The sequence below is a fragment of the Rhipicephalus microplus genome, chromosome 8 (genome assembly GCF_043290135.1).
Source record: "Rhipicephalus microplus isolate Deutch F79 chromosome 8, USDA_Rmic, whole genome shotgun sequence".
Classification (NCBI taxonomy): domain Eukaryota; kingdom Metazoa; phylum Arthropoda; class Arachnida; order Ixodida; family Ixodidae; genus Rhipicephalus; species Rhipicephalus microplus.
In genome coordinates, this window is record NC_134707.1 from 37935742 (window position 1) to 37962814 (window position 27073).

Consider the following 27073-nt stretch of genomic DNA (forward strand, 5'->3'; position numbering starts at 1 on the left):
ACAGTAGATCATCCCTGATGCTATACCTCTCTGCTTAGCTTTCAGTGTGCTAGTTGGGACGAGATAAAGCAATTGCAGCATGCATTGAGTACCAGTGCATTGCTGGCACTCAAGCAATTTTGAAAAATTTTGCAGCAGTCGATTTGTCAGGCAATTCTCAGTTGACAAAGCTGTTTGATGGTTGAAGTGTTACAGGGCAACATAAGTTTTTTTTCCACTGGTAAGTGTATAATGAAATTAAATACAACAGAGAATTCAGTGTTTCAGTCTGTTGTCACCTTAAGCAAGGTGTATTAATGCAATATTAAAGGTATGTTCCTAATAGTTTTTGTTTTTGCGCATGAATGAAATTAACTCATGTAAATTACACAAGTCACGTTTGTAATCTATGCCAAGCCCAAACCTCCTGGGAGACAACATTCATGAATCTAGCATTGCTTTAAACACAAGCAGTACTAATAATTCGATAAAGCGCACAACAGTATAACCAACGGAGGGTATCCATCTTCTATTTATCATGATCAGTACGTCAACTTCTAGCAGGCACTGACTGGCTAATCCAGCAGTGTCAGTGAGATTGGACTGCAGTTCTGCCAAAAAACCACACAAACACAGATAAAGAAGATGGCGCCATTTTTTTTATAGCTTGTGCTGTTGGGGGATGGAATTTACACAGGCAGATTAGAACTGGATCATTTGTCCCTGAAAAGATAAAGAACGCACCATTAGGGCACTGCCATAAAAATGTCATCTTTGCATCCACAAATGTTTTATTATTAGGCAACTGTGACTTGCAAGTCATAATGTAGAAAGAACATGCTAAGCACACTTGGAGGGGGGGGGGGGGGGAGGAAATATCTTCTGGACGTAACACAATGCACAGAGCTTTAAGACTGCAACAGCAAATAAATTTTCATTTAAACTAGCCCTGGGCAACAAGGTCAAATGTAAGTAATAATTGAGTGGAGTGAGTCACTTTTATCAGGAACTTGTAGTTCGCTAATACCTGTGTCACACGGGCGCGCAAAAAGTCTTAAATAAGCGGTCTTTTACGAAGTTGAAAGACTTTTAACAAAGAGGTGTTGCGGCGCAGACACACGGCAGCAACGATCTCCTTTTAGTGTTTTCGCTCCAAGGCGCTAGCGAAAGCGTGGCCCTAGCAGTTAAAAGAGAAGCAATAAAAATTAAACAATGTATCACGATGTACAAATTAAAGACTTGTTGCACTGCTCGTTTCTTCAAATAAATTTAAGGATAAGAGATGAAGAAACACCAATGTGAAAGTTTGTTGCACTAGTTAAAGAAGCATTCCCATAACTAGCGACGTGCACAGGTCCGTCTGGCACCACTGGGCACCACTGTGGAGAGCTTGCGCAGTGAGCTCGAAAGACAGTGCACCAGCATGCGTGAAACCATCACTCCTGAGAAGCGAGTCGGCATTGCCCTATACAAGCTTGACCACTTGAATGACGGGCAAACACACGACTGCCACGCTTTCCTCGCTTGTGCAAAATGGCTCGGCGCGAGACCGAGCGTCCCCACGTAATATTGCCGACGCGTCGTAGCTGCTCACGAGAGTATAAAAGGAAATAACCATTAAAATAGTTCAATACACCTTCTGCAGGATATGAAATTTGTTTTTACAAAGAGTTTTGGTGACAGAAAAATAAGCATTCGCTCTTTTTTTTTCCACCACTCGAAAATTGCTGGCGCCTACTGGTTTCGAGGCTACTCATTCAGAGCCGTAAAAGAGATCGACGAACTCAGTTTACGAAAAAGACCGCTTCTGAAAAGGAGTTCGCTCTGTGCCGTGTGTCTGCTGTCAGGAACTCCTTTTCGGAAAAAGACCGCTTACTTTTTTAAAAGACTTTTAAGCGCCCGTGTGACAGGGGTATAACATACTCATGTAACATAACTCCTTTATAAATGCCATAACATTGCATATACTGAACTCAGAGCACCCAGTGCCATAATACAGTGTTCGGAGTGACTCAGTTTATTGTTTCTTGGACGTCAGAACGGGAAAGTTCAGACTTGTACAGAAAGAGGCATCCTACAGGTTCATCGCAATTCAGCGACACAGACTGACAAATGCTTCAAACACAGCAAAAATATCTTCGTACTCGGCAGAGTTTCATTTTCATGTAAAGTTTATTCCGGGTTACCTTCACACTCATACCTCACAAACAGGTTCGTTATACCCGGAAATTCATCATGAAAGTATAATCCAACACAGTATCTGCTGCAAGACTACTTTTAATGTACTTCGTTACAACCGATCTAATTATATCTGGGTTGATAGAAAGTAACAACTGAGCTTTCTGCACAAAAACTGCTATGCTCATTTCCTTTTGTAGCTTGCCTTTCAAACAATGGGCTGCAGCTATCCGAGATCTTATCTTTCCTCTTTACGGTGCTATCGAGATAACAGGTTTGCACCAACAGAAAAAGGCGTGCTCGGTGTTGAGTGAACCTCTCAAAATAACATTATCTGGGGTTTAACGACTTAAAACCACAATATGACGAGAGACGGCAGAATGAAGAGCTCCGTCCATTTCGACCACGTGAGGTTCTTTTTTGCTTCAAATCGAAAATGAAGCCGCCACAGCCGAGATTCCATCCCGCGACAAAATCTCGTAAAGACCTCCCGTCCTTCGTCAACGGCATTCTCACAGATGTGTTTTGTAACTTCTCCCATGCATTGCTAATACACTCAAAACACAATATGATGAATTCCGGTATAACAAACTATCAGTTATAAAAAAGTGACCAATAATTGTCATAGTGTAACAAATAATTGTTTATAATAAATTTATGGATATAAAGAAACGTTTTCGGGGCAGATGTACCTTTTGTTATAATGAGGTTTGAATGTATGTTTTGAAGTGCCATGACAGAAAAATCACGAAGGCTTAACTAAACATTCTATTCGCGGAGCGTCCCCTTCCAGGAATGTGGATGCAGTGTTTCTTCAACAGCATGAAGTCCACAACAGTACCCCATTTTGCCGAGCATTCATTGTTTACCTCATCCTCAATAAATCTTGTGCGTTGACAGCAGCAATGGCAATTGTAAAACGCTACTTGTCCACAGCACAAACTGGCACACGCTGTGGCCATAAATAAAAGGCCGAAATCAGTATAGCCTACGTCCACTTTAGATTTGTTAGGGCAGCTAACCGCACACAATCGCACAATAAAAGTTCACTGGCCGAATGGCGCTAATCCGGCAACACATTGAGCAAAAGCCAGTAACTCCACCAGTACTTTATAACCCCTTACCCACGTTGTGTACAATAGTACACATCAACTTTGGGGGCACGTCACGCACCACATGCTTCTTCAATTCGCTTAAAACTCAGTGTGCACATTCATGCAGGCTTATTGAGCGGTCAACTAGCGATTATCCACCTTCATTGTGCCTCGTATTGCTGCAGAGGATCACTTTATGGAATACACTACCGCGTTTGATGATCGTGCGACGTGCCACGTACCAGTATTAGCGTCAAGAGTACTTTTTGGCTTCTAGCAAATACAACAAAAAACAAGGTGTGCGTGCACTTCGGGTGTATTATTCAGTATTTTATGCCATTTATGAACCTAATTGCAGAATAATTACATTGATTACATACTAATTCAGATTAATTACTAAAACTCACGCAAAAGAATACATTCCTTTATTTGCTTTCTTGGAATGTAATGCTGGTGCCTTGGAATCATGTCATACGAATTTGATGCATTTGTAGACAGTGGATCATACACTCAAACCTTATTAAAACAAAGTTGCATATTGCACAAAAACAGGTTCATTATATCCAAAAACTCATTATAAAAGGCTTTTTCCTAGCGCTGTATCTATTGCAAGACTGTTTCATTTACTTCATTATATCCAATATTTCATTATATCCGGTCTCTTATCAATGTGTAATTGGTGTCTGTAGGGGATATTAGCACATCAATTCGGGCAAAACTCTATACACCACAAAGTGCACGCGACATATCCAGTCTAATTGAAGCAGTGTTGCCAGATGCTAGCAAGCTAACAGGCGAATAGTCCTCACAAAAAGAAAAATCAAAATAAGCCAGAATTTAATTTTACCATTCAAAATATTTTAATCATGAAAAAATGTGACTCAAATACAAAGGAGTTGAAAAGATCCCGCCAATTATTTCGGCCAGCAAAAATATGCTCATATAAGAACGATATCACATTGACTTTACAACATTGTGTCTAAAGTAATCCTGATTTGGTAGCATGCACGTTTTCCACCAATGCATGATTAACGTTCTTTGTTGACTTCACCAATCTACAGCGAAACTTCGATTATACGTCAACCAACTTTTTGAGACGCATCAGTTGGGATTCCGGCAAAATCACCATAGAGAAAAAGCATTTGAAACCTTTGTTTTATGACACAATTTTACACCAACCCCGCATCTTTTAATTCTTAAAATTCTTTTAAATTCTGTCCAAAATGAAAAAAAGAACGCCTTTAAATACATCAAACGCTCGTGAATACTCGTGAGTGTAAAATATGACTTTGGGTTTCCTCACGTTGATGTCCCCCCCCCCCCCCCCCTCAGAATTTAAAATTTATTCCTGTGCATGCAGTTCAAGCACTATTGCATATGCCTTGATTCAGGCAGCCTGTACCCATTTCTTTGCGCAAGGCTAAGTGTTACTGCCTGTATTTTTAGTTTTCTGATTATAAGACACCTCGATTATAGGACTTGTTTTGTATGGTCCCCTAAAAGTCATATAATCAGGGTTCCACTGCAAGTATGTCTAACACTCAATTACACGAAGATGAATGTGCAATTAGTGAATGACAAACGTGCTGCCCGAAAACGTGATGAAATGAAAAAAGAAAAAACATCCCTTAAAAGCTCTATTAACTGGGAAAAAAACAAGCTCCTCTTCCCCCGAAAAACTTGACCAGCGGCTGAAAAATTTTACAAGCAATTCGGCGAAGAAAGCCAAATCTGCTTGTTACAAACGGAACTGGACTGGCAACACTGAATCGGACATACCTTGCGCTTCTTGTCACCACCGATCTCGAAGTGCTTGCAGCGCTTGATGGGCAGCTGCTTGCGGTTCTTGCATTCGGTGCACTCCATACGCAGCACAATCTTCTTTGTCGTCTTGGCCTGCACAGACGAGGAATGCGTGAGACGTCAGCAAAGGCACCACCAATCAAATGCCTCCACATAATTAACAAACTATAACACAGGTAAACGAGTTGAGATGTCGCGGTAACATGGTCATTACCAAATTGTAACACTCTTAAGGCAAGCACACTCGCGATCAACCAAACTGTGTACATCCATGGGAGCAGTGAAAGTAGTGGACATGGATAGGGCGTCAACCACCATGGCTGGCTCTCATACACATTTTCTTCAACTCAGCAATGGTAGTTTTGTTTTTAATGCAAGTGCCTTCAAAACTAAGTCGTTTTATGCTATCCATGATCGCAACTGCTGCAGTTTTGCCCACAGAGTTTGTGAAAAGCAGCGTTGCTTTGACTGGTTAAGCGTAGGCTGCGCGCACACTTTCCGAGTTCCGTCAGTGATTGATTGATTGATTGATTGATTGATATGTGGGGTTTAACATCCCAAAACCACAATATCATTATAAGAGACGCCGTAGTGGAGGGCTCCGGAAATTTCGACCACTTGGGGTTCTTTAACATGCACCCAAATCTGAGCACACGGGCCTACAGCATTTTCGCCTCCATCGAAAATGCAGCCGCCGCAGCCGAAATGCAATCCCGCGACTTGCGGGCCAGCAGCCGAGTACCATAATCACTAGACCACCGCGGCGGGGTAGAGTTCACCAATCTACAATCTGTCAGTATATAACGTCGTCGCTACACATGATTGTGTCGAACGACCACGCTTTCGGCCACAGCGGTTGTGACAATGACAACCACTGTCTACAATGCGTGTGGTTGTAGCACACGCACTGTAGACAGTGTATGTACTGGTCCCATGCAGACTTCCGAAGCTTCGAGCCCGCTGCTGTCGATCGGCCTTCATTCGACGTTTTCGGTAGTAATGTTCATATCACATGCCGCGATCAGGAAAAGTGTTCAGAACATTCCAATTTTTGCCTAAAGGACACAAATATTTGGCTGGGGAATTTCACGAATTCGTATCTGCCGCGGTTTCGCATCACTGAGACTCGACTGTACGTTTAGATGAACGCCTCTCAAATTTGTTTACAATAAAATGCGGTGAGCTCACAAAAAGCCTGGAACGAACTGACCTGCATTTGTGTCAATGCGGCCAGATCTTGCACACAAATTTCAATTTCCGAGAGATTTTTATGGCGATCGCCCGAACAGAAGAAACGGTCGAAATCTAGGAATCTCCCAGGCAATGCGAAGACTTAGCAAATATGTGACGATAGCACCAGCACACATTGTTCTCTCCTGGCAGCGGAATATAGCCTAACATCATTTTTGTGGCCTCTGAGACTAAGGCAATTTAACACCAACGATCATACCAGCGCTCAAAATTACAGCACACACGTGTAACTGCACATCCATGCAGGAACATTTGCTATAACCCACAGAATATAGCAGGGTTTTCCTACACTTGGTACCCACAGAATATAGCAGCGTTTTCCTACACTTGGTACGCTTTACTGCATAACACTGTACAAAGGCGAAACTAACCTTGCATGTGGTGCAGTGCGACCTTATCAGAAGTTCCTTGTAGAGATAAGGATAACATATCAACGGGTAAATACAAAGCCACACACCAACACAGCGGCAACGGCCTCCCCCCCCCCCCCTTTTCATCAGTGGCAGGGGAGAAATTCCGCAGCGAACAGCTGTAGTTCCTAAAGGCTAGAAAACCTTTAGAACTGTTGTCACTTGTTATTGTCATTATGACTGTTTAGTGGGATATTTATGGCCGTGACCGTACAACAGAAGACTGGCCAGAAATAGGGGAGTCTCCTGGCACATCGGAAAAGCTGGCAGATAAGCTGGTCAATTAAGAACAGCTGCTGAAATACTGGAGCGAATGGTCGGGTTTCACAAATCTGAATCTGCCAGGGGAAAGCATACACATTCCACTGACATGTTGCACAAACCAGTTCTGAAGACTATGCCTCAGCACAAGACGCGCCAGACGACACCGGCAACACAGACTATTTCCACTTGAATCTGCACGACGGCACTGCAGCAAATGAGGGCGATCCGGCGCAAAGTGAGTTGATTGAAAATGACCAGTGAAAAAAGTGAACCCAGTCCAAATCCACCAATGCAATACGGATTAGTTGGCACAGATAAAATGCCTGCGAACGACATCACTCTAAATGATCGAGCAAGTACAGGTGATGCAGTAGTGGCCGAAACCTGCGAAGGGGCATACCGTATTTACTCGCGTAATGAACCCACCCCCCACCTTGATCCTTGAAATAAGAAAGTTTTTTAAAATGTATCTGTTTATTTTATTTCGGCATGATAGCCAGGGCCGTTGGTGATCAAAGCAACATTCAATCAACACAGTCTCACAACCATGCTAGTCGCAAGCAGAGCGAGCACAGATGACGTCAGTCAAAATTTGGAAGGCACGCTTTTGCAGCAAACCACGATATACTGAATGCTGGAGAAACCTCTTTGCTGATAGCGCCATGCAAGCACAGCGGCACGAAAACAAAGTGTGGCCTCCGAAATGCCAGCCGCGTGACGTGTGTCTACGCCGCGCGTCTGCCATCTCGGAGACTATGCAAAGCGCAATCGCACCCACGGCGCCGTCGTGCACTTGCAACGTCGACCGCAACGTTTGTGCGCCGCCAGCCGACGCTGCGTTTTTGTTGGGTTTGTCGCTGTGAACTTAGTTCGGACACCTGCTGCACCAGTCGCGTCTGGCGAACTTGCGCCACGTCTGCCATTTGTCAGCTCGGTTTTTTAAAGTAAGTCCTACTAGCCTAGCAAGGTTTCCGATAACAATGGCTAGAATAGCTGCGATTATGTCAACCATTTAGTGACATCTAAACATGGTTAAGCGTAATAATAGTTAGCAACAGTTAAGGCATACAGCAGAGCTTAGAACATAATTCAAATAAATTGCAAAGCGTGTGCTACGCAAGCACACATGGATAGCAGATCCTCGAGAAATCGACATCAACTTAAATTAAACGTTGACCACCTGCATCACAAATTTGTGTAGGCTGCAGCACTCTTTGCTTACACACACTGGTAGAGTTCTCAATGCAGTGATCAGATGAACGCAACGCTGAACAACACTGCTTTGAGCGTCCACGTGGCACCAGCCGTATTAATGTAAAACCCTGCTAGGTCCCACCTCTTGAATACCGAAACTGCAACTGAAAGCTATAAAAAATATTTTCAAACAGTAAATCGGCGCACACTTGAGCGAGTGAAGCTTCCAGCCACGATTACAAGGCCCTTCACTATTCGTTTCAAAAAGAAGAAGAAAAGACTAAGTTTTGGCATAGAACTGGAACTTCTTTAAATGACTACTGAATGATATTTTTGCTGCCAAAATTTCCAGCCGAATTGAAATATTGGGCCCACATATTGAGAGAAAACTTTCATTCCAGGCTGAAACACAACGAGAAAATAATAAATTTAATGTGTTTTTGACAAACTGCCACGTCAAGCAGCCGCGCCGTGAGCTAGAGAAGGCAACGTTTGGTGACGTCACACACACCCCTAACAGGTAAGTCAACAATGCCAGCCAACGCCCGTGTCTCTCGGAATCGCTCAACTCCCACTTTGGTTCCCAAAACCGGCATGCACAGCAACACCAGCAAACAATGCTTCCTTCCACCTAGGACAAGGCACCAGCGCATTTGTGGAAGGGGAAGATTGGGACGAAAGGAGAGGTGGAAAGAGGAAGAGGACAGGAACACGTGCATCCTACATGCTCCTCGGCAAGAGTCCCGTCATGGCTTGCGGGCAGCCGCCGACACGTTAACAATCCATCAAAAATACAAACACCAGCAAACAATGCTTCCACCTAGGACAAGGCACCAGCGCATTTGTGGAAGGGGAAGATTGGGACGAAAGGAGAGGTGGAAAGAGGAAGAGGACAGGAACACGTGCATCCTACATGCTCCTCGGCAAGAGTCCCGTCATGGCTTGCGGGCTGCCGCCGACACGTTGACAATCCATCAAAAATACAACAGTTTAAAGATTTCAAAGTTCCGTCAGTTTTTCCAATTTTTTTTGTCAGTATCCCTTTAACTGGAGAAACAATGCCCCATAAATGACTGGCTGTGGACGTTGGCATGTTAATCGCACATTTGTACTGTGACCAACGTACAATGCCAATGTAATGACTAAGTCAACCTGCTTTGAGCAGCTTTTAACCCTAAAAGACCATGCAGAATTTTCGGGTGAAATTAAACTTTCGATGGATGGATTACCGACAGAAATCTGCCAAAGACACTGGCTCAGCCAACCAAGCACAATGTAACAAACATGCTTGCACGACGACTCTTGCCTGCGGCGAGTATGCTGCCCAGCCCCATAAACAGTGTGAAATTTTTGCAAAACCGAATCACGCACAACCCCTCAACTGCAATTGCACAGCATGCAAATAAAGTTGTGCAAGTCTTTGTGGTCAAACATAAGAAGCTGTGCTGCAAGTTCTCCAACACACGCCAATTGATTGATTGATTGATTTGTCAGGTTACGTCCAACCACCATATGATTATGAGACGCCGTAGTGGAGGGCTCTGAAAATTTTGACCACCTTGGGTTCTTTAACGTGCACCCAAATCGGAGTACACGGGCCTACAACATTTCCGCCTCTATCGGAAATGCAGCCGCCACAGTTGGGATTTGATCCCGCGACCTGCGGGTCAGCAGTCGAGTACCTTAGCCACTAGACAACCGTGGCGGGGCTCCAACACACGCCAACAGCATTTTGAATGCTTCTTGGTGGCACTGAAGCAGGTTGCTCAAAAAGGGGTGAGACGGCAGAGTCTAAATTAGGAGCAGTTTTTGGAGCAGCCAAGTTTCAAGCTTGGAGCAGAGGAACCTTGCTTTGGAGCAGTTAGGGGCATTTAATATGTTGTCCTGGGAGCTTGAAGTTTTTAGCAATGGGGGGGGGGGGGGGGGGGGGCACGAGTGCATATTTCAATTGGCTAAAAATTCAACACTGAAGCACATTTTGAAAGAAGTTTTTGAACAGATTATCACCAGGTATAAACTGCACTACCTTTTTCATACCCCATGGCCTGTCGAGCCCTTGTAACAAACATGTTCTAAAGAAACCGGCAAAGTTTAAAAAAATATTTCAAGAAGGTTTTGTTGAACACTAGGTTCCTAGTAAACATTTAAAAAGAAAAACACATCACGCTCAAAAATAAATTCAAACATTGTGATTGCACAAGAATCGTTAAGTAACAGAGGGGCCTTCGCTTAAAAAAAAAGCATGACATCATAGTGTGCACTGCAAGCTTTTAACATACAACAAAAGCACGCTGCACCGCATTTGCGGCCTCCTCAAACGGGATTACCTTCATGAGTGCTGCGCGAGAACTAAGAAGCCTAACCGCATCAACTATCTCGTAAAGCGCGTACGCATGGCAACGAGTGATAACTGAATGGTAATGATAACGCCTCTCCACGCGAGCAAGCCCGCATTAATCATGCGGCCCACATTGGCCAGTTCTATTTTCTTAAATATCATAGGTCATCACTGTCGACGTAGAACTCACGATGGTTCACAGACTTGCAACTGCCGCATACGCCGCTCGGCGACTCGCTCAGTGCAGGCAAGAAATTTTTGTTTACGCAAACGAACTGCCTAAAGTACAGAGGCCGGTTTCATTGCAAGAATAAAATAAAAAGTTCGCAAGTCACAATACGGAACAGCCGCTGACTGAAACACCGATCGAACGTAATGCAAAGCCTATAGCTCGTGTATCCCAGAGCCGTCACGCAGCGAGGCCTCTTAAAGTGCTTCTCGCGAGTTTTGATTACAAAAAACAGAGCAGTGGCAAATCGTTCATCTGTGCCACGTGATCGCCGACGTGTCATGCTGAGGTACCCGTTAGTATCGTTAAAAATGGTTTGAACGTGCGTTCTGTCATCACGGCTTTGAAAATAACCAAGTGTTTGTTTCTACCTCCAGCGATGTGCGGATTTTGCGTGCAATGGCTTTTTTTTAAATGCCAAATACAATGAGAACTCGACTGTCTAAATAATTTAAATTAGTAGCTAATGGGCTTAAACAGAGAATGGATTGCACGCATTCTGTCGCTCACAGAACCCATTTTGAGAACCCATGTGCTCACGCCAGAGCATCCAGAAGACTCGTCAAATGCAGGGAAATGACTCCACGTTTACAGTTAAGTCGCTCACGGCAAACGCGCACGCGTAGGTGACCACACGCAGCAGCGTCGACATGAAAACCGCAGCAACTGTAGGAATGCGCTATGCACAACAAAAAACCTGATAGTCAATGCCGCTACGCTTGCCACCGGACTCTGTGGTTTTCGCTAGGCAACAGTGGCAGCAGAACACACAGCCTAGCTAGTAGAAGCAATGCGAGAGATGCACAGCAGCACATTTTTGCAGGGTCATGAATATTTACTATAGTTTAGAGGAGATTATGGCGGTACCACTGGAGCATTTGTCATAAGAAAGGTGCAAAGTAGAAAGAAAAAAAAACAAAAGAACACGCAATGGTTGCGTCTTTATTTGTCAACTCGGCCTTTTTTTCCCCGCTGAAGCTGAGGTTGGCATCAAAATTCTACCGCTCAAGCTTGTTGTGGAGCAGTTTGGCGCAATTTCAGCTATTTTTATACTTTTTGAGCAGCTTGGCACAAAGATAGGAAAAGGCATCGAAAATTCACAATATGGGCAGCTGTCTCACCCCTGCTCATGATCATCTTACAACGACGCCACCACGTTGGAGCAAGCTGGGCATCTGACGTCGTGTGCTAGGCATGTGTACAACCATTTTTCCAGGGGCGGCGGGGGGAGGGGGGGAACTATTGAAGGGCAACTTTTTTGTTTGTTGAGATATCCTAATGAAATTTTCAGGATAGCCAGCCTGGCAGAGCCATAATAATGACCACAAATTTCCACGCATTTATGTTCCCTGGTTCCGAAGTTACAGCCATTGATTAGGATAGTCCACATGGGTTTCTTAGTCTGGCTCTGGTGAATATTCACAATGACGATTCCTACATGGGTGCGCTACACTAAGACAGCCCTGTTTCAAAACTTCCTTGCTTAAAATTTTAAGCAGAGCACTGGATTTAGAGCTTTCTATATGGCTTTTATCAATAAAATTTAATTGTCACAATTCACGGACTCAAATTAATAAGTGGCTTTTCTTTGTTCTGGCATTTTATTAAGGTACATAATAAAGCAGACCTGATAGAAGTTAGATAAACTGTTCCAGAGATATCACCCAACTAAACAGCCTCACTGGCCAAAAAAAAAGTCATCATGAGAAAGCCAACTTTAAAGTTTCAAACGCATACTTTGGTCTAAAACGACCCTTCAATGTAAGCTAGATGTGTCCTTTGTAACCCTTTTCCTTTGCTACTATTCTTGTTTGTATTGTACTTGTTCTAACCTTTTTGTGTTTTTTTTTCTCAGTCTTTCTCCACAGTTGGTTGGTTAGATGGGCAGGCGTGAGCCTTACGGATGACAACTCTTGCGTGGCCCTGCAGCAGCCGGCATTGTATCTTAAAACTGCCTCATGGCACGGGGTTTCAGCAGGTCGCTAAGGGAATTCCTTGGACGAGGAAATATTGCTCGCCCTCAGTCGTAGCGGTGGCATCTTCAGGTATCATCTGAAACTTCCTCTCGATCAACAGCATAGCGCCAAGCTATTCAACGCAACCAAGACTAAATTTGTAGTACTTTCGTCGCATCAAAAATATTCAGCATCCTTTCCTTCTTTGACTTCTGGCTCGCACTCTATTTTTCCCAGTCCCTGCGCTTCTTTTCTCGGAATCTCTCTCGACTCTAACTTGGAATATGTAGATCATATTTCTCACATCAGAAAGAAAATAGCATACGGCATCCGCGCTCTGATCAAAACTTGTCCGTACTTCACACGTGCCACATTACTGTCACTGTTACTCCTGTTACTGTTAACAGGAGGTCGCAATACAGTCTTCGAGTTTGGGACCTCCTTTTGTATACTAAACACATGTCACATTCTTCTATTCGTATCAATAAAAAATCTGAAAAAAAAAAAGCTTTTGTTGCGCAGCAACACGTTTGCTATTCTCCGCGGCTAACTCCTGAAAACGTGTCTGCAAACGCACAGTGGACGACACAGTCACACTGTTGAATGCAGTGATCACTGCGGTTAGCGAGCGCAACGCACCAGACGCACGAAACATCAACACCAGCCTCACTTATGACAACGAAGTGTAGTAGCGATCGTGTATTAATCTCGACGTTGCGGTAAACGTTGCTGCAGTTGTCTTGAAGAAACTAAACAAAAACTGCTCCACCAAAAGAATTTATGCGGCTCTCACCGTGTGAACGAGCCTCTCCATGCGTACGAGCTTCATCTGACGCTTTCTTGAACGGCAAGTGAGCAGAATCTTAAACTTTGTTATGCCCATCGTAACCAATAGCACAACAATCGGTGTCCCGTGAACACGGTGAAAGATTGAAAAGCACATGTGAGGATTTACCGGGATGATGGAAAACGAACACACAAAGAATGCCAGCATTGCAAGCACTGGAGCTGACAATGAGTGCGCGTACCAGGAGAAGAGATGCATCAACGTATGCAGCAGCCAATAGGAGCCACATGACGGCCCACTTCCTCGAGAGGCACGCGCTTCACCCAATCACGGCTTCGCATCGGAACCGCGGGAGACTAACAAAACTTCCAGAGCCCCACAATCATGAGTGATTCCTGCCTCGGCCCAGCCGCTGCCACTGCCACGAGTGGCTAAAAAAAAAATAAAAGCGCAAGAATTGACGAGCAATAAACTAAGATGGCGGCGCTAGGCCGCGTGATCCGAAAATTGCGGGAGCACGAAGTTCGGGTATTTTCAGCCGTTGCTCGCCACGACATGTTGTATGACGTAATTTTTCTATGAATTAGACTGATATTTACAGAACTGATAGTTTACAAGACTTATCACCCTAATATGATGTTTTCAAAAAATAGACATTCACAGTTTCTTTGTTTTCAAAGGGCGTGTCCTCCCTTAAAGATTATTAACTTTCTTTGGACACTTCAATGCAGAAACTTCAGTCTGTCCATCTGCCAAATGAAACTTTTAAGCCCTTGCGTAACGCCCAGCCATCTTGATGCTATGGCTGCGTTCACACTTGCAAAAATAGTTTATCTGAAGCTAATGTTACGTGTATTTGAGCCACAACATCACTATGTAAATGTTAGGTAGTGCGTTTCTTCATAATATTGCGTAGATATGCAATTCTAAAGACCGTAGTGTTTCTTACGCTGTGCTTACAATCCGGCGCTATGAACGAAAAAGCGGGAGTTACCTACACTTCGCTGAGTTGACACGGTGTGGCCAGTGGCTCTGCATTCTACACTGCTTCCGTTTCCCAACATTACTGTCAGTTAGCGTCCACATCTCTCACAGTGCCTCCTTACAAAACGTTTACCATATTTCGGCGACCTTTGCGGCAAAGCACGCAGATGCACGGCCAGTTTTTCATCGAACTACAGTGGAACTACCAGTTCTCCAGTTTGCTGAATACAACTACACAATTAACCAAGAAAATAAACCATCGCACAAGTTCATTACTTGAAGTGGTTTGCTAACAAGTGCGGCGTCCTCTCAACTCTCAATCATTTGCAATATGAACAGTGAGAGAAACAGCTTTAGGTCACACTGTTCATGCAAAAATGTGCTCTCACCTTCTTCCTGAAGATAGGCTTGGTCTGACCACCATATCCCCTCTGCTTACGGTCGTAACGACGCTTGCCTGCATGGGAAAGAAGTCCACCACGTAACGCGTTTGCTACACACAATCACAAAACGCGACGCAACCACCCTAACACATGGGTTACCGAACATAACTGGAGACAAACACGCTGTAACGACCGTGCAAGCAAACTTTCATTGCAGTCCAATGTATAGGTTCATACACATTGAGGGGAAATGGCTTGCGAGTACTCAACACATTTTTTCATCTTCAACATTCGTTCTACTTCACAAGAAAAACCTTATTTGACACTGACAGTGTAAGTAAATGAAATGCTTTTTCCAATTTTTACGATATATCATCAGCCATACTCGCTTCATTACCTTTCACCAACCTAACACACCAGCGCATGTCACAAGAAACTGCTGCTGTGCCTACTACCACGAAACATTGAAGCAATTTGCGTCCATGTGAACCGTTTTGAAACCGTTCAAATAGCCTCATTCTCTGCCCGTTTCAGTTCACTGCAGGGGCAAGGTCCCTCCCAATGATCTTCAGTTTAACCTAACCAGTGTGAGCCACTTCCATTTTATCCCCGTGAACTTTGCAAGTTCGTCATTCCATCTAACTGTCTTCATCAACTGCATTTCCCATCTATTATTAGCCATTCTGTTGCCCCTACCGTCTTCTGGTTGTCCTACGCATTACATAGACAGCCCCAGTTCATTTCTTTCGTTTGATATCAACTAGAATGTCCCCTGCCGTTTGGTCCTTGGCCATCCTGCCGTCCTCATGTTACTCCAACACAGGTCCCACGCGGTCACACGCGATTGTTCTCAGTTGAGCGAACCGAGAACTCCTTAGTGCACAACTGCATCTTCATTGCGAGGGCCCATATAATTATCTGCATCAATGCAATGTTTGTTAAGCACAGTACACACTGGTAGTAGTACGTGCCTCCACCATTGGCGCGGTGCGCTGGAATGACAAGTCGTCAAGAAAAGCTCTATAGAATTCGAATTCACTTCCAGAGGCAGCTGTGATGATGCCACGGATGAATTAAAAATGCACAAGGCAATTTACTGAAAAACTTGAGTTTTCTAAAAGCTTATTCAGGATGCAGCTAGGCTGGTATGGTGTGCTAAATTATATCCTAACTGCTGAATACAGCAAAATCATGCGTATGAATGGCACGCAATTAAGCGATCCCAGCCTTACAGGCATTCTGGCTCAACTATCAGATGTGTGATCTGCATTCAACAAGTTACTGTGTAAGTTGACTCCACGAAATTGCATCAAGTGCCAAAAGTTTCATTCAATCAGTTACAGTGCAAGATGACACCGTGATTGTACGTCAAGTGGCATACCTTTTCTTTTCGACTACCTGCTGCACAAATGTGCTTGCGAAATGATCGCAAAAAAAAACTATGCGTTCGTAATGCTTCCAAATCAACACATCACTGCGACATCTACCACACGCAATCACAATGTGCTTGAGCACGCTTTTTTTTCCCAGACGAAACACAGCACATTCATAGTTCCTGCAGCGCCGTGGTTTCTCACAAACGTTCAACTGCCAGCTAGCACTTGGAACAATACATGCTTTTCAACTGCAGTGCTAACCATGGTGTCGAAAAGCGTCGTACACTGGAATACCAAACACCAGCATTTCAAACGAGACGCATTTTCGGTAATCATTGTGAAGACAATCGAAAGATGGTGCACTGAAACCTCGTGTCATTCGTCATCGCGCAAGCTTTGCGTCCCAATAATTCACGCGAGAAAACCGCTCACGTAAATAGGTCCGTACTACTCACCCTGCGCGTACAAGGAATCCTTGCCCTTCTTGTACTGTGTCACCTTGTGCAGGGTGTGCTTCTTGCACTTCCCCTTGCAGAAAGTCCTCCTCTGTTTGGGCACGTTCACCTAACACGCACACGCGCACAGGAAAAAAAAAAAGGCACGATTACCTCCCAGTTGTAATCCCTGTCGCGACGATGCGTCGAAACATCGCGCAAGCTTTCGAAACACCGAACAACCCGGCGACCATACAGACCCAGTACGCGCTTCTGAAGTCGTTCACCGTTAACTATAGTTAGCAAAGTTATCGAGAGAAATAATAACGCCCGCAAAACGACGTTAACACATCGACTACCACTCTAGTTGTCTAATGCCAAGAGGGCTCGCCGTGTTGTGGCAACGCGATTTCCCGATATCAAAAACTGCTCTTGTGCTCGTCCCTACCATAATATATATACACGAATCGAAGGTTCGAGGATCCCTCTACAAGCTCATTAATTGAGCGGACTCGATGAAGGAGTTTCGATGGGATTAATAACGATTTATCGCGGGAGCCGGCACATAGAACACACACGCTTACCATTGTGCCACTTTCTAAAGAGGAAGTCACGTGCCGCTTTTGCTACGACGTCACCACTTTTTCCAACGTCACATCTGGCACAGGGGTAGCAAAGGGGGAAGGCACTAAAAACCTCGTTGGCAGCTTCGCTTTGGTCTTCGTAGATGCATTAAAATTTAGATTTAAGTCTAACCGCAGTAATTTATTAGTTGTTGCAGCCGTTTTTCTTGGCATAAGCCGTCAGTTACAGACGTTTCTGTTGCAGTTTAAAGTTAGGCAACGGGGCTCTCTGCGCTGCACTCGCTCCACGCGCCATTTTTACGAATTTGAACAAAGGCGAGCGGCTGTGCGTCGGCTCTTCCCCGCAGTTCGCACAGAAAACAGCCATGAGTTCAGGCGACAAGCAAGCCGACGTCGCGACGCAGCAGGCCGACGAAGTCATCTCGGCCAAGGAGAAGGGCGCCGGCGACGCCAAGACGGAGAAGTCGCCGCAGAAGCGGACTTCGGCCGAGGTGAGCGAGCAAGCGAAACGCCGGCTCTTGCCGGCGCTTATGTTCGTTGTGCAAGCCTTCGGCGCGCCGTCGCCGGCCTTTGCCGCTCTCAGTTTACACGTCGCGATCGCCGTATTGAGACGTCGACTACGACCTTAAACCCCGTCCAGAGCGTCTCGATCGTTTCGCCGTGTTCCGAACCGCGCGAGACGTGCGTGGGTTGTGTGTTAGCGCTGCCGGAAAGGTGTCTTGAATTAACATCAGTCATTATGGAAGTGGTAGTGCCGGGGGTCGCGGTAAGCCTAACGCCGGCTGAAGCGCTGTTCTGTTCATATTTTTTTCTCTGATCCCGTCGCGTTTTCTGCGATTGCTTCGGTACCTGTTAGCGTTTCCTGCGCGATTGCCCCCCCCCCCTCACTGATCACGCTGTTCCGCGGACGCTACAATGAGTAAGCTATAGCTCCCCCCCCCCCCCCCCCAGTCCTCCAACCATTCCGAACCTATTCGCTGCTTTCGTTTGCTCGAAAAAAATAAAAAGCGTCGGCTTCCGTCGTGTTTACGGCCTTGCGTGCGCTGGTGGCGGTTTCGGCAACTTATTTTTGCTTCGCTGCTGGCATTCCATTATCTCGGAAACGGAACATAAAACGGCCAGGCGCGTTCTTTTTCGCGAAGTCCCGCGATGCCGTTCCATCGCGCGTTTTTTTGTTTCGCTTTTTTTATCGGACTTCGGTACCGGGTTTCCGTTCGCGTTTTCAGATGCTACACCGCGAAGCCCCCTGCCTACTTTCGATCGTCGAAATTACCGGAAAAGCGATCGTCGTTTTGTGGCAACGGCTTGCGACGTTCTGCAGCTCATACCGTTCGTCTTAAATTTCGGGGCCGGCTAGTTAGCGTGTGCGATATCGTGCGGGGCAATCGCGGTATCTTGGGACTCGCGCTGTTCGCTCACCCCCACGCATCATTCTGTTGAGCGGCCGTTCGCTCAAAAGGTTCCGGGTCAAGTCGCTTCTTTTTTCCGCTTGTTTAGTCGGTGTCGTCCGCCGCCGCCGCGCAGAGGGGTTATTTATAATCGCCCAGTAGCGACCGCGCCGATCATTCGCCTACTCCCCCCCACCCCCCCGATCCGCCTGTAGGACGAAAACTTAGTTTTACGTGTTGATAGCCTTATCCGCTGCTAACAACCCCTGCCTGCTCGTGTGTAACGAGACTTTTTTTGTGTGTGTCTGGCGAGTTTGTCTGCGATTTCTGTCCCCCAGTGAGGTTTTTTTTTTCCGCGCCCCGTTTTTATCGTCGCACCGGCGGCCGCTAAGCAAAGATAGAGCCACTCCTGTGTGGCTGGCTTCACCGCGCGATATCTAGCAGCTCCGCCGTTTTCGCTCAAGTCGCCATTTTTATTTTCTTTATTTGATCTTTGCTGCGGTTTCACCGTGTCTTGTCGCCCCGGGCTCAACGACGGTTTCGCACGTTTTGTGAATCTTATCTGTTCTTTGCCGGACCGTTGTAGGAACGGAGCCGGTGCCGACGCGACTAGCCTGAACGCCCGGGGGGGGGGGGGGGTATATGTAAACGGAAAAACAGATGAACACCGCGCCGGAAGTTGTGCTTACCAATTTGTAGCGACGAAACAATAGATTCCATTATGCTTATATATATACGTTCAGCTAGATAGATAATCACAGGTGGTTTCTTTTATTGTGTGGAGAGGTGAGGAAAAGGAAGTCGTGATGGGAAAAGGGAGAGGGGGGAAGCCCCAGCGTCTTCGATTCAAGGGGGGAGTTAGTCGCGAGACTCTCCGTGATGGAGACATTCGATTTGACGGTCCCCGCAACCCGTGATAGATGCACTCTCCCCGAAGAAGCAGCAAAATAATCGATAGATGGTGTCGCCGTGATTGGGGGAGGGTGAAAAGTAGACGGTTAGCTTTTACAGGGCGATCGGAAAGGCGGTTAGCTTTTGATCGTTCTCGACGTCTCGAGAGTAAAAAGGCCACCTCGCGACGATTGTAGCGAGCGCGCGCGAATGAGAGGGAAAGCTTTCGCGGTCGGGGCCTTAGAGACGTCGTACCTTTCGTCGCTAATTTTAGTCCGCGATCATGCGTGCGCACGTAAGCTCGCGGCTTCGCCTCCTGAAAGCCCTGTTGCGCTACTCGGCCCCAGCGTTCGCCGTCGCTAACGGTGCACGGCGTCGGTGAGCCACTTAGCGCGAGCGGAGTGTTTGGATTTGGCCCGTCGAACGATGTCGCGTTCCTTCATCGCTAGCCGCGGCGTCCTTTGTTTTGTTTTCACGTCCATTGTGTGCCGTCTGTATTGCGACGCGACGTCGGCCCCTGTCGCCATCTTGCGTGCCGGCCGGCCGGCATCGTTCCCCGGCCCCGTCCTTCACGCTCACCTTCAAACGTGCGCGCGCCAGCCGATTGGTCGGTGCGCGGGACGCTCCTCCGCGCGCCATTGGCGGGGAGCCCCTCCGGTTGCCGTGGCAGCGGCGCCACGTCACGCGCGGTGTTTCGTTAGTCATTTGCTTTTTCAGGGTGGCGGTGGGGGACGCTTGGTTCGCAGTGTGACTCGCGCTAGCGGGCCAAAAAAAAAATGCAAAAGGTGGCCGTGAATATCGCCGTGCGCGCTGCCGTCGATTGCGAGGTGGCGCGTGGATGCAAACGTTCGCCGGCGTTTGCGCGAGTTCGGAGAGCTCCAAGGGTGCATTCTGAAAACAACAGCGTCACCAAACCCTTGCAAAAACTGCGCATTAGAGTAGCTCCGGAGAATCGCTAAGCACAATAAAACGACCGTTTCAGTTTACCTCGCTGCCGATGCAAGCGCCCCTTTTCCCTCTAGCGGCAGGTCTTCGTCGCGCGGTCGGGGTTGCTGCGATGCGTCTCCTTGTAGGGGCTTGTGTGGGGGTGCATGTGATGGCGGCACTCCGGGCACGTGTCGGTGACTGGGCGCTCGTTTTCCGCCGTCATTTGAGCGGCAATTTGCGTAGATGGGAGTGGTGTGCGCCTCCCACGCTCTCTGTCGGTAATCGCGATCGACGCTTCCAGGCGTGTCGAAATAAAGCCCTTGTTTTTTGAACCTGGTAACGCGGTGTTTGTTTTTATTCGGCGACGGTGTACAATAGCATAACTGCATTGCGGTTTTGACAACACATGACGACTTTGCGAATAACAGCACTGAGCACAACCCGTTCATAACCACGGGCTCAATCAGCGTTGGCGCTGTGGCTCTGTGCAGAGTTTTGCTGTACGAAGTGGAGATTCATTGACGCCTTTTTTTTTTTTTTTTGTATTTAGCCTAGACCAAGAACATTTCAGCAGTGCAGGCAATTCCTTCATGCTGATTTGAAGCATGTAATCATTTTAACAGTGACTTGAATCGTTTGTGTTTTGTGTCGTCACAATGGATTTAGATGTAAACCTTTTTTATTGCCACTTTTTTTTACAAGTTCTATATTTGCGATCCATTAATGGCTCGTATTCTCCCATCTCAGCTGTATAATGCTAAGAACTTGCCATAGATTGCATGTAGAATTTATTACCCAAGTGCAGAGAATTAGAACCTGGGGTGTCATGAAATGGGCATTTTTTAGAAAGTCTCAAAGTAGAGATAAAAATCATCTGTCACATATTGGTAAAGTACGCTTCCACAATCGTGAAAACGCCACTCTTACCACGACATGACACTTGGTAAGAAGAAAAACACGTGAAAAGAAAATGGGGTGACAACGGCACCTCGAAATTTTCGCACCAAACACCGTGACGCAAGCAATTTTGAAGGCATCTGCTGGGTTCTATGTAACTTTCAGTCGATGAAAATGAAGTATCTCGTAATGTTGTGTGAAATAGACTTAGCACACGAAATTTTATTGAGCCAACTCCACAAAAATGCTGAAAATGCACCTTGAAATTTTTTTAGTCTCATGCAGAGATTTCGGCTTTAACATTAAAAATGAAACATTGCGCCATGATTTTCTTATCTAATAATGGACTTGTGATAGTATAATGTATGGCATTAAGAGTGCAGTTTGTCAATCTAAACCAAGTCATTGTCCCTCTTTTATTGTCCCTAATGTATACATCACAAAGACACACATCTTAAAGCATTACAAGGCGAAATCAATTGCAAGTAATTCCTTTCAGTTCGATTCGTGCAAAAACGAAATGACTTTACTATATATACTCTTTGCTAGACTAATAAAGGACAGCCATAGCAGACACTATGTTAGAAAGTCGTCTTGGAGGCGAGCAATTCGATTAAGCCAGAACTTTCCTTTAATGTTAGAAATGAAACAAGCTCTGCAAGGTTTCTGAAAAGTCTGTTGAGACCACCTTTGTGTACTGAATAATTCCCTTTAACGTCATTTGAATTGAAGTTATAGAAATCTATAAGTACATTTTCATCTTCGCAACATACTACTGTAGCTTCTCTTTATTAGGGAGTGCTCTATGATAAATTATGTTAATAAGACGGCAGCCATTTTATGCATACGTTCAATGTGTGGCGACGTTGGCGGCAACCAGTTGCTTTTGTAGTCTGTATTAGTGTACTGCGTATATCCTATTCTCATGGTCTTTCTGTGTGCTCTTTCAGGTGTCGGAAGATGATGATGTGAAGAAGAAGGTCCAAAAGGTGCGTCAAGTGCCTTTCTCTCACTTGCAGTCTTTTGCTGCTCCGGTGTAGCAGGCTATTCGCTCAGTATTTCATGTATTAGCGCTGAAACAACTTACTGGTGCTCTGCAGGTATGTTCTAAAAGCCCGAATACAGTCCACATTGCCTAACTCGCTCATCTACCTCCTGAGCAGTCTTTTTTTTTTTTTTTTTTGCATCATGCATTGCATGAGTGTTTCAGGAACTTGGCTCAAATTGAGGATCGTTCTAGTACATTGGTGTCGGATTTTTGTTAAGGTGTGGTGACTGTAAAAAGGAAAATCTAAGTAAAGAGCATGTAAATAGGTTTTTACTGGACCATGGCATCCGTGGTGTCATAGGGGTGTAGTAACTGAACTCTGTATAGTGAAACCTTGGTTATACAAATGTCGCAAGGTAAGAAAAAGTATTCTTATAACTGGAATTCGTATCACCAAAAAACAGAAAATTTAGTATGCAGAAAAAGGAAGTTGTCATGCACTTATTGTTTCTCAAAATCATGGCAACATCATGAACAGCTCTGAATGATTGCCAGTAAAGTTTCGAGATGTCAACGATCCCACTTGGAACTCGTAAATATATGGTGGATGTGCGGAATAACGGTTCGCAACAACCGTACTTCATTACATCAGAGGCTAACGGGCCTCCAGTGCAAAATTCATATCACCCCCTCCCCAAAGTTTGCATGAGCTGTGATTGTATCGCCAAGGCTTCAGTGCTGTAACTTTTTTATTTTTTGATCGGCACCTGTCGAATTGCATTAGATTATTTTTCTTAGCTCTTGTTGAGCAACAATACTGCCTTTAATAAGTATCTTGACAACACGCTCAAGTCATTTTTCTATTGACACATTAAAAGAGTTGCTCGCAAGGAATAAATTGTTGGTTTTAGCCATCTTCAGCATATCACACCAGTTGAGTTTAGGGGTCGCTGAAAGTATTCAAATTGGGCACAAATGCTCAAGCAGGGACGGTGATGGTCAGGGGGGCACCTATTTTAGCATCTAGCTAGCATGGAATGCTGGGTTTTCCATTGTTCACCTATCTAGTTTGACATCTCTGAGTGACAGCACGTCGTGGGGCCATCTTCACTTGATCTGGCTATTATTCAGATTGTTTCTTGCAGCTTTCTTGGATCCTCACTTTGGCACAACTTCACTATAGGGCACTTCCATCAAAACTTGTTGGTAGCAGTAACACTGCGAATAAAAACCCCATACTGCGGAGGGCACTTCTGTATAACTGGGCCAGTTGTAGCACTGCCAACAGAAAACCCCTAGTGCAGTCATGTGCCACGCGAACTTGGCCAACCCCTCTGCCTAGCAGTTGCCGACTAAAATGTAGTTATCTATGGGCAATAGCCACTGCTTCACATGGGTCCATAAGGATGTTGCGAAATAGAGAATTAGGAAAGGAGGTGCGTGGCGCTCAAATAGCTCCTCAATATCCAGCTTGGAACATGAAGCGTATGCTGCTTATATGAAAAGGAGCATTGGCTAAAGTCAAGAATGCCTTTCATTAAAATTCAGTGTCACCCCCATGCCGTTAGCTAAGAAGCGTTACGGATCATCCGCCTCGAAGTTCAATGGTGCGTCATTCTTCTTATGGTGCAGTGACATAAGCATTTCATGTGACTGTGCATTGAGGCAAGAATGCCAAATTTGCTGCAGCCTGTGAGTGTGTTCATTGGGTAACTTCTTTCTTTTCATGTACCTCTCCAACCTGGTAATGCCAACAGACGGACCACAAAGGTGAGTTTCTAACCTTAAATGCAGTTTCCAGATTTCAGTTGCAGCTGAACGTGGCCAGCACAGTGGCCCAAACATCTGCACGATGGGCTTTTTTGTCCTCAGTGTGAAGTCGGCACTTATGTGATCGGCACTGCTGACATTATATTTAGAGTTGTCTGTTTTTCTCAATGTCTGATCTTTTATGTTAATATTGGATTCCTTCATTAATAATTTGGTATGTGAGAAAATCTAAAAAGCTTGTGGACATTACCTGGCAGTAGCAAGTGCCAAGTGGTGTTCTTTGCAGGCCATCCATAATGATGGCCACTTTTGTTGCGACTCTAGCAAGGTACACAATAAATGTAAGGGTACTCTTGAGAGAATAGTCCCGTTCGCCTGCAAGGAAGGCGTACACCTAGTGATGTGAGCTTTGTTGATTTTACCGCACATTTTGCCATTCCTTCTCCGGATGGATCTTTCTGTCATAAGCTGTCACTTCTTGCTTGGCATGGTCCAGATACTCCCAACCCCCATTTAGTAAACATTTCCGCTTGCCAAGGCTTCAATAAACACCAGAGTTGGAGCAGAGTTTGTTGAATTGAGTGAGTTGCGTGTTCCAGTGCGAGGGTGAATATAAGTTGCCTGACGCAGCTTCTTCAGTTGATAAGAGTTGCATTCCCGTCGTAGAATAGGAGGTATTGCGCTCCATATCGGAGATTATTGCTTGCAGTGTCTGCCAGCTGCACTGAATATGCTGTAACTTGTCGTTATAGTGTTGTTCACCCCCCCTCCCCCGAGTTATCTCTTCACTTCTTGGTTTAAGTAGCCTTTAAAACCGACCATGCTTCTGCTTATCACTTTTATGTATAACCTATTTTGCGCAGAATCTTGCTGGTTTAGGTCAGGCTGCTATACAGTTGCTGTAGGTCAAGCGTTTCTTGTGAATTGGGGTTAGACGTAAACATTTGATAAAGCTTGAGCCATAGCTTCGTAATACTGCACTAGAGGGAAGTGTGGTACTAGTGTCTATAGATGCTGCATTCATGGCACTTTAGCCAGCATGAGAATTATGGGTAGTACATTAATTTGCCTTAGCCTTGTCCTTTTGGTTCCATGTGGCCTGCAGCTGCATTGTTGCAAGACAAAGCTCTGTAGCCTCACTTCACCATCTCTGCCCCCTTTAGACTAATTCGAATTGGCTCACAAGGTTTGGAATGAGCCGTGTTTCTATATGAAGTACAAGCCAAAGTACATAGGGAGCGATAAGTGCATTCGAAGCTGAGCTCATGAAGATTAGGTGAATCTACGTACTACCCGTCATTCCCATAGTGCCACCACTGTTACCTCTTGTGAATGAAGTAGACTCTTAGTAAACAGAACCTTAAGGGACCAAGGAAATGGATCTTGTTTAACCGGATCTCCATTTACTGAGAGATGAACAGGGTAGCAGTAATTGAGGCACAAAGCCAGTAGTAGTTCAGATGGTGCAATTCTGTTTACTAAGTGTCCACAGTATTGTAGAAAGCTTTGTGGCTTGCACGACTGTTTCATTGCTTCATGTTCCTCCTTCCTTGTTACTGTCCACGCAGACAAAAAGGAAAACGGGGAGTCGGATGACAAATATGAGGAGGGTGCCGGTGATGACGGCGAGGGTGATGATGACGACGACGATGCAGTTCCCGACGGCGAGGACTACGATGAGGAAGGGGATGACCCCGAGGGAGACGACGATCCCGAGGACGATGATGAGGATGACGCGTAAAGTGGCTAGTAGTGGGACCGACGACGACGCGCCGCCGCTGCTGCTAAAATGCGCTTTCCCCTCCTCTTCCTCGCCACACACTCCCTCTCCCCTTCCGTCCGCGCTCTTCTATGTGGGAAAAAAGCTAGGGGGGAAGAAAACCTGCAGTCCCTTCGGCCGCCGCTGCAACCGACGTCTGCCGCCACCATCCTACTGTCCCAGCAGTCATCGGATTTGTCCCTTTCTTTTTTCCTTCGTTCGTCGGCCACAGCTCTACTCCAGTTCGGGTTGACGGCTCGACGGAACGAGTGCCGGTGAATGACATTTCGCCGCTGCCGCTCCTTCCTCCGCTGCGTGTGTGTGGCCGGGCATGCGTGAATTTTTTTTTGTGTGCGTGCGTGTACGTCTTCTGCCACAGGAGCGTCCTTGAGCCAGCCGAAGGGATTGGTCCCTCTTTTTTTTTCTCCTTCTGTCTGATCCCCGTTCCCTGTATCTCCTTCTCGCTCTTCTCTTTCTCCTCTATTTGAACGGTCTCTTCGTTTTTTGTATTGTATTTTGCGTTTCGTCACATCAACTCATTGCCGTCACACACACACCTTTGCCGTGTTTCTTTTTTTTTTTTAATGGTTTCTGTTCTTACGGCTCTTCAAAGAAGACTGAAAACATTGGGTGTGCATGGGGGGACAAAGAAGACTGGTGGGTTACCAAGGTTTTGTTCCTTGTGTATGTGTCTCGCACACTTCTAATTGGTTTGTGTTGGGCTGCCCTGTTATTCTACCTTCCTTGTATGACGAAAGTGTTTTGTCACTGAAGCTTTATTCGGTTGTTTTCACCCCCACCCCCTTAATTGGAGAAAGTGCTTGTTTATGCATTTTTGTTCATGTGGTTGCAGCATGTCCTCTTCACATCATGAGTCGGACATCCAGAGTTGTTTTCAGTTGTTGACGTCATTCTGTCACCTCGCATCACATGCATCATGACGAAACAAAACAATTGTTGAGCGACATTGTGCAAACATTTCGAAGTCTGGCACTTCCCTCTTTTTTTTTTTTTTTTTCTTGCAAGGCGCAGCTTCTAAAGCATTGCTTTTTTGTTTCAAACCATTTTCAGGCCTTCCCTTGTCATTTTTCATCTGCAAATATGGCCCAGTCATATTGTAAAATGTATTTCAGTGACTCTATGTAATAGATCATTTTTTTTTTTTTTTTCACACAAAAACATGGCTTTCTGAAAGGCCATGGCTAAATGT

At 45.5% G+C, this 27073-nt stretch overlaps 2 protein-coding genes across 3 annotated transcripts; one reads left to right on the forward strand and one right to left on the reverse strand.

The window, feature by feature from the left end:
* Positions 1-618: 618 nt before the first annotated feature.
* RpL36A (ribosomal protein L36A) lies at positions 619-17279 on the reverse strand. 2 transcript variants are annotated; one of them, XM_075871571.1, is made up of 5 exons: positions 17244-17279; positions 16681-16789; positions 14856-14923; positions 5031-5147; positions 619-702 (listed from the first exon to the last, which is right to left on the reverse strand). In XM_075871571.1, the coding sequence occupies exons 1-5, from the start codon at positions 17244-17246 to the stop codon at positions 682-684; spliced, it is 318 nt and encodes a 105-aa protein (XP_075727686.1). In that variant the 5' UTR covers positions 17247-17279; the 3' UTR covers positions 619-681. The 2 variants fall into 2 exon arrangements, with proteins under 2 accessions (XP_075727686.1, XP_075727685.1); XM_075871570.1 differs by having other exon boundaries at positions 17108-17247.
* Positions 17280-17473: 194 nt separating this feature from the next.
* LOC119164388 (uncharacterized) lies at positions 17474-26558 on the forward strand. The gene is made up of 4 exons (XM_037416567.2): positions 17474-17734; positions 22297-22335; positions 24092-24104; positions 25673-26558. Exons 1-4 carry the CDS (start codon positions 17609-17611, stop codon positions 25843-25845), a joined length of 351 nt encoding a protein of 116 aa, XP_037272464.1. The 5' UTR covers positions 17474-17608; the 3' UTR covers positions 25846-26558.
* The last annotated feature ends 515 nt before the right edge of the window (positions 26559-27073 follow it).